The 14,329-nt window shown below is 34.9% G+C and overlaps 1 protein-coding gene across 1 annotated transcript in view; it reads right to left on the bottom strand.

The window, feature by feature from the left end:
- Positions 1-1,186, bottom strand: part of smchd1 (structural maintenance of chromosomes flexible hinge domain containing 1) — a 76,789-nt gene extending 75,603 nt beyond the window's left edge. The window contains exons 1-2 of the mRNA XM_079809546.1: positions 774-1,186; positions 580-655 (exon numbers count right to left, since the gene is read on the bottom strand). Coding sequence (XP_079665672.1) covers positions 580-655; positions 774-944 — 247 coding nt within the window. The 5' untranslated portion in view covers positions 945-1,186. The remainder of the gene's footprint in view (positions 1-579; positions 656-773) is intronic.
- Positions 1,187-14,329: the final 13,143 nt, after the last annotated feature.

The following is a 14,329-nucleotide window of genomic DNA, read 5'->3' as shown; positions in this document are numbered from 1 at the left end:
TCCTGCACAACCAGTCTTTAATATTGCTTTGCACAGTGGCCACTGGTACTTGTAAACACCTTTGTAGTCTTTCCCTTTCCGATGAGCATTCACAGTGCGCAACTGGAGGTTCACAAGATCCTTGGTGTTAACCATGACTTGCAATTGACTAGAAACTGACTAGTAGACAACAGGTCTACCAGCTGTTCTGAATTTATAGTTGATTAGAATGATTAGATGAACATGCCAGAAGCTACCAGGAGCATTTAGAATGGAGCACAAGATTGCATCTCCTGAGAATTTTGCAATAAGGTTTGGGATATGAATAATTATGGGCATGGAACATTTAGTCAAAATGTTAAAAAAAAAAATGTCATTGATATCTCTAACACAATGTCTTTGCCCACTTTCTCATTCAACAAATAAAATTCCCCTAGGTGGGTTTGAATTATTTTGGTCTCAACTTGTAAATACAATTCAAATTATTATTTACATTTTTACAGTTTTGAAATCCAATAAAAACATTTATATTTAAAAACTGCAACCAATAAAATGACAATAGGTAAATACATATTATGAAATAGCTTTTAGAGGGCTTACTGTAAAGTTCTTGGTCAATCTCTCTTCGGTCCGTCGTGCTAATAACAAAAGTCTCGTTTGTCGACAGAGAAAACTCCTAAAATGAAAAGAAACGCCTGTCACTGCTTAATGTAACTGTTAACAAGGTTTATGACAGAGATGTCGTGCTACTGCGCGCGGTTAAATAACGCTGGTAAACAGAGCAGCTGTTTTACCTGTCTGAGAGCCCGCAGAAAGCCATTGTAATCCGTGTTCACGATGTCTAGCGTCCTCGCCGGCGTAGCGCTTCTGTCCGGGCGGCAGTCATAAACACAAACCGATTTTGATGGCTTTTTCAACCGGTCTCTCTCCGCTCCGCTCTCGGTCATGTTCTTTTCGTCACACATTACTGCGTAGGCAGCAACCTCTGATTCTTGCTCATAAAAACAAACCCGAACTCATCGCTTCGTCACTGACATGTTTATCTTAAGGTTTCGATTTGTTCTGTCATTCACCGGGCTAATATTTAGCATCAAATTCACGTGTAGCGGGTTAATATTTAAAGGAGGATATCAATTTAAAGATTTCGCGCCAGGAGCATCACCCAAATTCCTTCGTGCTGCAACATCGCACTTCTTCTTCTTTTGGCATTTCATGGCGAACAAACGATAGGTGCATTCCCGCCACCTATTGGGCTGGAGTGTAGTGATTCTTCTTCTTCTTCTTCTTCTTCTTCTTCTTCGTTTTTATTGGCGGCTCGCAATCACAAATTGAGCATTACCGCCATCTACTGAAGCAATGAATCAGAGACTTGAATTCCCTTTACCCAGTCTTATCAGAACTCAAGCTTTCGATGTTGCTGCTTGTTCAGCTCCTCCATCTACAGCCGAAGTCCCTCTAAGCCCAGAGAAATAGTAATAACATTAATAATAATCTATATTCTATGAATTAACTGAGTTCTATTTAAAAATTGTATTAATAGACTATCACCTCTTACTGGATTCAAAATCTCTTTTAACGTTACTTGCTGCTCACAATTTTTTTTGAAGTTCATTGATTAACTTACTTCTCTCCTCCATATATCTATTACACTGAATGAGTACATGTTCTACAGTTTCTCTAACTCCACACCAATCACACAGTCCTGTTGGATGCTTCCCTATTATGTTCAATGTTGAATTCAGCCCTGTATGTCCCAACCTTAGTCTTGAAAGAACACAATCTTCCTTTCTTCTCCCTCTTGAATTCCTTCCTTTACCTACCATTGGTTGTAATAAAGGTAGATGTCTGCCTCTTAACTCTTTATCCCAAAACAATTGCCAACTTGTATTTATCCCCTTTTTAATTATTGATTTAATTTCAGCTTTACTATACAGAATTTGCATATCTATATTCTCCTTTGTCATTACTTGTTTAGCTAATTGGTCTGCTTCTTCATTCCCTGCCACTCCTGAATGTGCCGGAACCCACAAAAACTGAACCGTCCTATTTATCTGTTGCAACATGTATAATAACTGAAGGATCTCCAAAACAATATCGTGTCTAGTTTCAGACTGTTGAGCTTCCAGACATAATAAAGCTGAACTTGAATCTGCACTTTCAGTCTTGGAATAACATACGCTACTCCCACCTGACCATTCTGTGGATTCTTAGATGCATCTGTAAAAACTTGAACATACTGTTCATAATTAATCCCAATATACTGTTTTGTCAATTCTGCCTCTAGTAACTTCTCTTTATCTTGTCTTTCTTCCAATAAGAATAAATCAACTTTTGGTTGTGGTAAAATCCATAAAGGTATCGTTGGTAGTATTACTGTTGAGATAACTCTGTACTCATTTAGTTGCATCTCCCGCACTAAATCTTCAATAATCCAACCAAAACTATGAACTTTCTTTTTTCCATGTTCCCAACAAGTGTCAAGTAACCCTTTTATTGGATGATTATCCTGTTGGCCTTTTAAGCTGACCCAATACGTCAAAAATCAATTGTTTCCTTCTTAGATGAACTGGCATTTCCCCCATCTCCACCTGTAACGCTGGGACTGGGGAGGAGGGATAAGCTCCACAACAAATTCTCAAAGCTTGTGATTGTATTCTTTCTAATTTTTCTAACTGTGATTTAGCTGCTGAGCCATATACCATACATCCATAGTCTAATATTGCTCTAACCATTGTTGAATAAATGGTTTTTAATGCCAATCTGTCAGCTCCCCACTCACATCCAGAAATACACCTCATTACATTCAAAATCTTTTTACATTTTCCCTCCATCTTACTTATGTGATTATTCCATGTAACCTTTGCATCAAACCACATACCTAAAATTTTTATCACTTTAACTTGTTCTAACTCTTTATTATATAATTTCAACTTTAAATCTATACTTCTCCTTTTATTTTGTAAAAAACAGAAAATGTAAAACCCCATTTAGAAGACCATTTTTCTACATTTATTAAAACTGTTTGCATTTCATTGACAATATACTCAACATTCCTACCTCTAATCCACAGAGCTCCATCATCTGCAAACAAAGATTTATTTATATTTTCCCCTATTGTTGCAAAAACATCATTAATCATAATTATAAATAAAAGAGGACTTATGACACTTCCTTGTGGAGTACCATTTTCAACTCTTCCCTCCCTTGAAATGTAATCTCCAACTTTGACTTTAATATTTCTTTCAATTAAAAACTCTTTAATCCAATTATATATTCTTCCACTTATTCCCATTTGATTTAATTTAATTAGCAAACCCTCTTTCCATAACATATCATAAGCTTTCTCAACATCAAAGAAAACTGCTATTACTGTTTCTTTATTGATAAAAGCTTTCCTAATATCTGATTCTAATTTGATAATTGAATCCATTGTTCCTCTTCCTCTTCTGAAACCACTTTGATATGGAGAGAAAAAGTTATTCTTCTCCATATTATACATCAACCGTTCAGTAATCATTTTTTCCATTACTTTACATAAGTGTGAAGTTAATGCTATTGGTCTATAATTTAGAGGGTTACTTGGATCTTTACCCGGTTTCTTAATAGGGATAATTAAAGCTTCTTTCCAACCCTGGGGTAAAACCCCTTCCTCCCATACCCTATTATAAAATTCCAGAATTATACTCAACGATTCATCACTTAACTTTTTTAACATAACATAGCTTATTTCGTCTTGTCCTGGAGTTGAAGCCTTAGTGTTTGTCAATGCTCGCTTTAGCTCTGGAATTGAAAACAGAGCATCTAATGGGCTATTTGTAGCTCTCTTTATTTCTCTTATGTATGGATGATCTATTAACATCTTCTCTCTCATATCCTTGCTTTCCTTCATGGACCATTGATGGAATTGGAAGAACTAAATAAATTAATGAATGAATGAATGAAAGTGAAAATATTATTATTAACAATAATAATAAAATAAATAAATAAATAATAAAAAATAATAAAGATAACGTATATATATGTGTGTGTGCGTGTGTGTGTGTGTGTGTGTGTGTGTGTGTGTGTGTGTGTGTGTGTGTGTGTGTGTGTGTGTGTGTGTGTGTGTGTGTGTGTGTAGGAAAGTGGGCAAATATATAGTTTGGAAACTGTACTATTTTGGGTTTTATGTTATTAATGCTACAAAAAATCTGTAATATTGTGAAATATTATTAAAATGTAAAATAACTGTTTTCTATTTGAATATATTTAAAAATGTAATTTATTCTCGTGATGCAAAGCTGAATTTTGAGCATCATTACTCCAGTCTTCAGTGTCACATGATCCTTGAGAAATCATTCATGCTGATTTGCTGCTCAAGAAACATTTATGATTATTATCTAAGTTGAAAGCAGTTGTGTAAAATTTTTTTGTAGGATTCTTTGATGAATAGAATGTTCTAAGAACAGTATTTATCTGAAAAAGAAAGCTTTTGTAACATTGTACTACCGTTCAAAAGTTTTGGGTTGGTAATATCTTTTTTTTTTTTTTGGAGGGGGTATTAATTTAAAGAAATTAATATTTATTCAGCAAGGATGCATTAAATTGATCAAGTGACAGTATAGATATTTATAATGTTGCAAAAGCTTTATATTTCAGATGAATGCTGTTCTTTTGAACTTTCTATTCATTAAATGAACCTGAACAAAAATTGTACACAACTGTTCTTGATCTCAATCCCTCTAGCGCCACCACCTGTCCAAAATTTGACTTATGTTTGTGCTAATAACTTTTGAACTGTAAGGTTTTGCACCACATGAGTAACTTTTAGATTTGTAGCCACACTGTAAAAAAAAATTTGTTCACTCAACTTACATTTTTTAGTTATCTTTTTGCTTTGACTCAGTTAAGTTTTATTAACTTAATCTACAAAGTATTTTCAACTTAAAAAGTTTAGTTGATATAGGTAAAATAGTTGACCCAACAACTTATTTCAAGTAACTTGTACTTGCAAAGTTTAGTTGAAATATGAAAACTTACATTTTCAAGTTATCTGTACTAAACTTTTTGTTCATTGAACTTAATTTGGTATATTTTCTCAACTTGTAATAGCTCATTCAACCAAATAAATAAACAAACACATTTTCCATATAAACATATTTTATATTTTATTGTCCCTTACAAATCAATACATGGACAACATTAACATATTCAAAGGATTAGAATAAAATAAAATAAAAACCAGAATGAAACAGAAAAATGAATTTTCTGAATATTTGTAAATACAAACTAAAAACTAGAATATAGAAATGAGAGAAATAAATTACAGACATTTTTTTTCTCAAATAAAACAAATAATGAATCTGTCAAATAAAATTCAATAATATTATTCACCCTTATGTCATCCAAAAACTGGCTTAAAGGGTTAGTTCGCCCAAAAATGAAAATTCTGTCATTAATGACTCACCCTAATGTCTTTCCAAACCCATAAGACCTCCGTTCATCTCCAGAACACAGTTTAAGATATTTTCGAGAGCTTTCTGTCCTTCCATTGAAAGTGTATGCACACTCTACAGTCCGTGTCCAGAAAGGTAAGAAGAAAGGTATGAAAAACATCATCAAAGTAGTCCATGTGACATCAGTGGGTTAGTTAGACTCTTTTGAAGCATCGGCAATACATTTTGACATATTGAATCCCGCTGCTGACGTAAGACGCTGTGGACTCGTGAACGCGGATTCAAACAAACGCGGAAGAGAAGACAATGCTGGATAAAGTCGTAGTTTTTGTTATTTTTGGACTAAAATGTATTGCCGATGCTTCAAAAGAGTCTAACTAACCCACTGATGTCACATGGACTACTTTGATGATGTTTTTCATACCTTTCTTCTTACCTTTCTGGACACGGACTGTAGAGTGTGCATACACTTTCAATGGAAGGACAGAAAGCTCTCGGACTAAATCGAAAATATCTTAAACTGTGTTCCGGAGATGAACGGAGGTCTTATGGGTTTGGAACGACATTAGGGTGAGTCATTAATGACAGAATTTTAATTTTTGGGTGAACTAACCCTTTAAAGGATCCATTCAAAGAAACCCTTTGAACGGAGGTCTTACGGGTGTCGAACGACATAAGGGTGAGTTTATGTCGTTCGACACCCGTAAGACCTCCGTTCATATTCGGAACACAAATGAAGATATTTTTGTTGAAAGCTGATGGCTGAGAAAGGCTTCAGATAGGCCTCCATTGGCATTCAGTACACTTATACTCCCAAGACCGATAAAAGGCACTTAAAATGTCGTTACAAAGTCCATCTCACCACAGTGACTCTACAATAATCTTACGATGCGACGACAATAGTTTTTGTGCGCAAAAAAAAAATCAAAATAACACCTTTATCCAGCTTGTTATTGCCTTCCGTGTGTGCCTCCAAGACGCATGCGCGAGAATATGACGTAGCGCCAGCGTTCGGGAATCCATGAAATGCACACTTTAGCCCCATTTTGAGAACTACGCCGAGACCTAAAGCACGATCAATGTAGAATCCAACAGCTTAGACACGCGCGTCTTCCTCTGCTTGTAAACAAATCGCTTCTGGGTCATGTGTCCGAACGCCAGATCTGCTCATATTCTCACGCATGCGTTGTGGAGGCACACACGGAAGGCAGTAACAAGTTGGATAAAGGTGTTATTTTGATTTTTTTTGCGCACAAAAACTATTGTCGTCGCATCGTAAGATTATTGTAGAGTCACTGTGGTGAGATGGACTTTGTAACGATGTTTTAAGTGCCTTTTATCCGTCTTGGGAGTATAAGTGTACTGAATGCCAATGGAGGCCTATCTGAAGCCTTTCTCAGCATCAGCTTTACACTAAAATATCTTCATTTGTGTCTGAAGATGAACGGAGGTCTTACGGGTCTCGAACGACATGAGGGTGAGTAATTAATGACAGAATTTTCATTTTTGGGTGAACTAACCCTTTAAGGTTTTCTTTTGTTGGAAGAAAAATTTTAATATGTTTAATGAAATCTGTGAGCTTTCTGTCCCTTCTTTAACAGCCTACGCAACTAGCACATTCAAGGTACTGAAAAGACATACTTAAAGTAATCTAAGTGATTTCAGTGGTTTAACCTCAGTTTTATTAAGCATTGTGAGTGTTTCATTGCATGTTAACAAGAGCATTACAGCACATACTTCTTGTGTGTACGCGAATGCAGACACTGTTGCATGTAAATATATAAACCACTGGAGTCACTTGGATTACTTTAAGATATTTTTTTACTATCTTTGCAGACCTTGAATGTGCTAGTTCCATAGACTGTCAAAGAAGGGACAGAAAGCTCACAGATTTCATTAAAAATATCTTCCTTTATAATTCAAGGATTAACAAAAACTTTTTTTTTCGGTAAACTAACACTTTTCACATTAATAATACCCCTTTAACTGTAAAATAACTTTAAAACGCATAACATCTTGAAAAAACAATGAAAATGGATGTCAGGCCATTGATGCAGAGAACTGTAAAATGCAAACACAGGCTCTTGGTAGAAAAACATAACACCTTACCTCCACAACATCTTCAATTCAACAGTGTATTTTTAAGGGAGTGCACTCTTGCACTGCAGGTATCGGCTCCAATGTCCATCAACAGCCTCTGAATCACCTCAAAAGTGTATCTGAGGTTTTTTGGGTAGTTTATGTTGAGAGCATAAAGCAATCCCATCATATTCATATACGCATTTGGTACGTCACCAAGTCCTCGCAGAACAACTGCTTCCTCGATGACAAGGGACACATCACTGGGGTTGCAGGGAATGGGATCCGTCACATCTTCCACCACTGTGATGATTCCAAGAGTCATGCCCCTGATCATGTTCCTCAGAATCTGTGTGCTGTATTAAAAAAATGACAAACTTCAAAATGTGCTTTCACATTCAAAGACTTAAACACAACATTAGTACACCAAATCTTAATTACCATAAGTCAACAAATCATATATTTTTGTATATTTTTCACACATTCTCCATCCACATACTTAGAAATAATACATTAACTTCAACTACTCAACGGCCTCCAGCGTGCCTCCTTACTTTCCACATACCTCACAGATCTTTATGAATTGTGATGGATTTTCACGCATGAACCATGGCAGGCCCTGCAGTACTGCAACCCTCTTTCGTTGATTTGATGCCTCCCCCTAAAGAAAAAAATGTTTACTTATAACTGTTGTTAGAAGTTGATTTACTGATCTGAGGCCTGTTTCATTGAAGCCAGTTTCAGTGTTTATTTAGTTTTAGTGTTTTTCCTTCGTTCTTCTTCAGGACACAAATTAAGATATTTTTGATGAAAGCAGAGAGCTTTCTGACCCAACTACGAACTACTACATTCAAGGCCCATAAAGGTACTAAGGACATCGTTAATTGAGTCCATGTGACACCAGTAGTTCAAGTGTAATGTTGTGAAGCCACAAGAATAATTTTTGTGCGCAAAGAAAACAAAAATAATGACTCTGTTCAAAAATGTTTGCTCTTCCATATCAGTCTCAGACACACAGATACAAGAGTGCCACAACGCATGTGTGTACATTCCTCTGCTTGTAAACAAGGTGCAGCACATCTGGGTTCTACTTCATTTTGTGGTACTCTTGTGAGCGCACGTCGTCTGACACGGAAAAGAAGAAATGGTTGAATAAAGTCAATATTTTTGTTTTATTTTCACACATACAGTATTCTTGTAGCTTCATTAAGTTAAGGTTGAACCACTGATGCCACACAGACTATTTTATAGATGTCCATAATACCTTTCTGGGCCTTGAAACTTGCTAATTACATTGCTGTCTATGAAGGGTCTGAAAGGTTGTGGATTTCAATCCAAATATCTTAATTTGTGTTCCGAAAAAGGTCTTGCAGGTTTGGAACGACATGAGAGTGAGTAATTATTGGCAGAACATTAATTTTTGGATGAACTATTCCTTTAAACTGATAGAATTAAGTCAAATACTATACACTGTGAATAAATGGAGGAATTTTGCATATTCATAGTACTGTACACTAAATGAAGCAAGGGTATAAAAAGTTACAATCAAGCTACAATATTTTAAATGATTAGATCACTTTAAAATGAAGATTACCTCATGATTTACTCGTCATGAAGATAATCTATGTTTACTGTATCTGTCCCTATTAAATAAACTATAAATAAATAAATAAATAAGTCATCCTAGGGGTATATGACATTTTTCTTTCAGACGAACACAATCAGAGTTATATAAATAAACACTCTGATGCTTACAAGCTTTATAATGGCAGTGAACTGCAACCAACAGTTATAAGCTCATAAAAGTGCTCCACACGGCTCGGGGGTTAATAAAGGCCTTCTAAAGCAAAGCGATGCGTTTGTATAATTAATTCTACTTGCACATACAACTTATGCAATTTGTGACGTCGGAAGTAGCGTAGTGCGTTATGGCGTAGACTAAATTTCAGCAGTATGTCGCATTACTCGCATAAGTTGCGCTTTAGACTTAAGTCAAATCCATATGTTTGTTTGGCCGGAAGCTAGTTATTAAATATGGATATTTTTCTTATACAAAACTCATCGCTTTGCTTCTGAATGCCTTTATTAACCCACCAGAGCCGTGTGGAGCAGTTGATGGATGTATTTACTTTTTTAAGCTTATAACTGATGGTTGTAATTAACTGCCATTATAAAGTCCGGAAGCATCAGGGTGTTTTTTAATACAACTCTGATTGTGTTCGTCTGAAAGAAGATTGTCATATACACCTAGGATGACTTGAGGGTGAGTAAATGGGGGAAAATCATGGGGCAATATTCATTTTTGGGTGAACTAATCCTTTGAATACTTCTGCATTAACAAATTAACTTCAATATTTGCAACAAAAATTATGCTGGACAAATTATACAGTTCAACGTGAATGCCGCAGCACAGAGTCGGACAGATTGTTTATGGTTCCTGGCCAAATGTTTTTTTTTTAGCAAACTCAGTTCTAAATGAATACACACAGTCTTTATAGATGCAGGGAAGTGGACAATTACTTGCGTGATGGCAGTGCTTCACCTTGTAGTGCCTTATGAAAATGCGTTGATTGGTTGTTGTGAAATGGCAGAACTTGCAGCTCCACTTCATTGGTCGAGCTTGCGGCACTGCCTTAAGTAATTCTATGAAGAAAAGAAAAATTATGTCAACCAACATTTAATAAACAGAGTACACAAATCAAGATTAGAGTAATAGAACTACAGTAATAGTGTCTCACAAAATTTCTTGATATATATTTATTGACATGTATTTATAAAATCAAAAATGTAATGTTACAGAGCTGTTTTATTTCCTCTAAACGATCATATTAAACTGCATTTGAGTGTGAGGAATGTTAGTTTTTTTACTGTTAGCTTGGTGGCTGTCTGAGACACTTGCACTAAGATAGATCAACATTAGAATTTATTAATAAAAGCTATACTTTTCTATCCATCCTAAATTGTAGAGGTGAATATGACCAAAACCTTATTTCACGGTAAGAGACATTTATTTGTTTTAATAATATGATTGACAGGCCAGTTTAACGGTGAAAGGATGGACCAGATGGATCTAAACAACAGAGCTGTCCATTAAAGATGCAGTTATAACGTATATCCCAAAGCTTGACTACTTGTACACAGAAGCGTTCATAAGAGTACATGATTTTAGGGAACAATGTAGTTTGGCGAAACACAGACACGTAAGCATTTCACCATAGTTTTTGGGAAAACACGGTGAAACTAGACAGCTGAACAACTGTTCAGTTATGGAGCATTCCGGTTTGAACACCGGAGGATTCGTGATAATCCTGCCGCACCACTCAGTTTCACATTAAATTACATTATATTTGTCAGCTCGTTGATATCATACTCACGCGTCGAAGCTGCTTTGCCTGTATGGTGATTTATGTTAGACTCGCTGATTTGGCGGAAAGAACTTGAACACGACAGTGATTATGAACGCGCGTTGTGCCATTCATCCCTATCACGTATTTCTCAAAAAAAAAAAAACTGAATTCGGTGTCATTTGAATAACGTTAAATAAAAAATTTGGGGGATCGAAATATCCTCCGAATAAAATTTTAACGTCTAGCCACGTGCCTATTTGGCATCTAAATGAAATAATGTTGCATGATAAATAAAAGGAAAACAAGTAATAATTGACTAGTTTTATAGATTTTAACAATAGTTTGCTAACTATCAACTACATAAATGGCCAAACTGGGTTAGAAACGGTCAAAAGTGATAGTTAATAGTTAAGCTTAGATAGCTTCTTAATATAGAAACGTTGATATGTAAACAATACATGGATGGTTACTTCATATATGTAATTTTACAAGTTATTACACCAATATGAACGAATATTTACTTACCAGATTTGATGATGATGATGGGAGGATTATATCATCTGCTGATAAACTCGATCTTGCATGGATGAACGAGACCTGTTTCCCGCTTCACGTGATCTCGCGATAAATAATGAGAACTTATAAACTAACTTACTTAGCATACTTACTTATGTTCTTAAGTTGAGGTGACACATACTCTAGTTAAGTCAACTTACAGACTAGTTGAGACCGTGAAAACGTAACATGTTAAGTTGAACTAACAAATTCAGAAACTGCAAGTTGTATTAACTTACAAAATTACGTTGAAATAACTAAAATGCGGAATTATTTTTTACAGTGCACTTATGAATATTTTAACATTGTTAAGCTTGTATCATTGAACTAAAGCCTTGTGAAAGTGCTGCAGGGTTGCTAATTGCACAGATCTCACCATGTTTCTAACCCTAGAGCATTGTGTGTTTTGTGGAAGAAAGATGAAGGTTTACATGCATTAATTCATGCATGTCAAAAACATAAACATTTCTCATGGTGTTTTAATGTCTGGTTGAATGAGAATAGGGAATGGCAAAATAATCACAACTGAAACTTTATTATGCCACCACAGATCCATTTTACAATTCATATTTACATGTTTACATTATTGCAGTGCAGATAAAGTCATGTTTGCATTACTGCGGTGCTGTAATGCAATGTAAAAACGTAATTTATATTTACATGTTTGCATTATCTACATGTATGAATGAATGCAAATTCTTCCGTCCACAATTTCTCCTCTAAATATTATTTTAATAAATATTGTGCTGTTCTTTTGTATTGTTGTGAAGAGTGTGAATGCACCGAGGAATAGCCAAGGATATAAAACCTGTGGGGATAAATGAAGTCTGTCACTAGTGTTTACACTTCAGTATGCCAATGCTTTTATTAAGGTCATTGCAAATAAGGTGTAATAGCCCCTTTCACACAACGAGACAGTAAAAATATGTTTAATTCATATATCGCCTTTCCTAGGCTCAAGGGCGCTTTACAAGCAGTAACAGACAGTCGATTCACATAATCATAAACAGTCATTTCGTATAGTTAATAATCATTTAGATGGACGGTATTTGCCCAGTCCGGGAAAAGATAAGAGACGCAGTTGCAAATCATAGTACAATTGTGAACTGGAAACAGAGATACAGCACATAATTATTAAGTAAACAAAATCAGAAACCCAACAGTTGTTCTTACTAAGACTTTTTTAGTAAACTTTACTTAATGTCCAATAATTTGTTGACCTTACTTAAAACAAGTAAGTAATCTGAACTATTTGCATGCTATGCCTTCGTTACTTAGAAAACTCAAGTAAACATTACTTGACTGGTTTGAGTACCATTTGGCCAAAGCAAAAAAACAAGCAGGTGGACGGGCAGACGGGCAAAGTGTTTTTGAGGCGGGGCAATTTTTCCTAGACTTATCACTCATTTCCTCCACTTCTTCTCACCATAATTGTGATTAGTGTTCCCTTTGGTTGGACACTTGGAACTTCGTTCATATTATAGTAATTAACTTCCTATTAATGTAGCAATGCAACAAGAAATTGATTTCAAAACAAGGGAAGTAATTAATATATATATATATATATATATATATATATATATATATATATATATATATATATATATATATATATATATATGTATGTATGTATGTATGTGTATATTAATGATATAGAACATAACTATTTTTCATGTCAAATAATGACCTTTTAACTTTTTATTTGCTAATATTTATGGCATAACCTTTTAATTGAGTTGATATAATCCCTCTATATTTGTCACAATATTATTTGACAATGCTCGAGTGTGTCACACACACACTTCAACATTCAGCATGCAAAACACAACAATGGTAACAAGGATTTTTTTTATTTATTTTTTTATTTTTTATTATTAATACGACCTTTACTATTTTACTTGCTGTCATTATTGGGGTTATACTGACAAAAGACAAATAGTAAAATAAAGGCAAACATAGTAAAACGAAGCAATTAATTTATTCATGCCACAGTGCACTCTGGGAGTACACTTCCTCAGATCCCAGATAGAATTAAGTTGACAAAACTTAAACGGTTTAAGTAAGAACAACTTAATGCAATTAAGTAATGCTTACTTAAAACTTAATTGAATTAAGGCAACAAGTTTGCACAAGTTAATTAAGTAAACTGAACTAATTAGTTTTTAGAGTGTACAATACAACATAAATATTGAGAGAAAAACAGCTGGTAGCATAGGGTAAGGAGTACATTATGCCTAATAGTATTGGGTGAACAAGTAGGTTTTGAGTTGTGAGAGTGAGGTTACAGTCATAGAGCCAGTGCACTGAAAAAAATGGTGTGTTGGATTTACATGATTTTATCATGTACATCGGTTCCACATGATTCAATTAAGTTAAACAAACATAATTTGTTCACATAAATTCAACATAATGGAATTAAGTCATTTTTAAGTAACTGAATTGAGTAGTCTCACAATGATTTTAATATGGCTCCCTAACAACAGTGGTGCACACGGGGGCTTGAGACTCTGCCTCTTAAACAAAACACATGTTTAATTTTGTATATTTTTGTTGTCACTTGACTGATCTATATTACAGTACTCAGTAGCTTTCATTATATTTGCCAGCAATAGCACATCATATATGTGCTAAGTGTGAAATGCTCTTTAATGCCATGTGTTGAGTCAGTCCACAAACTAAGCAATCGCTCCGCTCTTCTCCACTATGGTAACCCAGTGTAATTTAAATGGTTCGAATAATTCAAACATAATTAAACATTGAACACTAATAAACAATATAAAGTCTCCCCCTTTTTCTCATTTTGCCCAAAAACACATAAAATAACACTTAATTTCAACAATTTTACTCTAGTCGTCAAGTCCCGAGCAAAGCATGCTGGGAACTACAGTTTCAGCAAAAATCATTTTCGAGTACTTAATTGGTTCACATTCACCCCAA

The sequence above is a fragment of the Gobio gobio genome (genome assembly GCF_949357685.1).
Source record: "Gobio gobio genome assembly, chromosome: 2".
NCBI classification, from domain to species: Eukaryota; Metazoa; Chordata; class Actinopteri; order Cypriniformes; family Gobionidae; genus Gobio; species Gobio gobio.
This window is presented reverse-complemented; position numbering and strand designations above follow the sequence as displayed.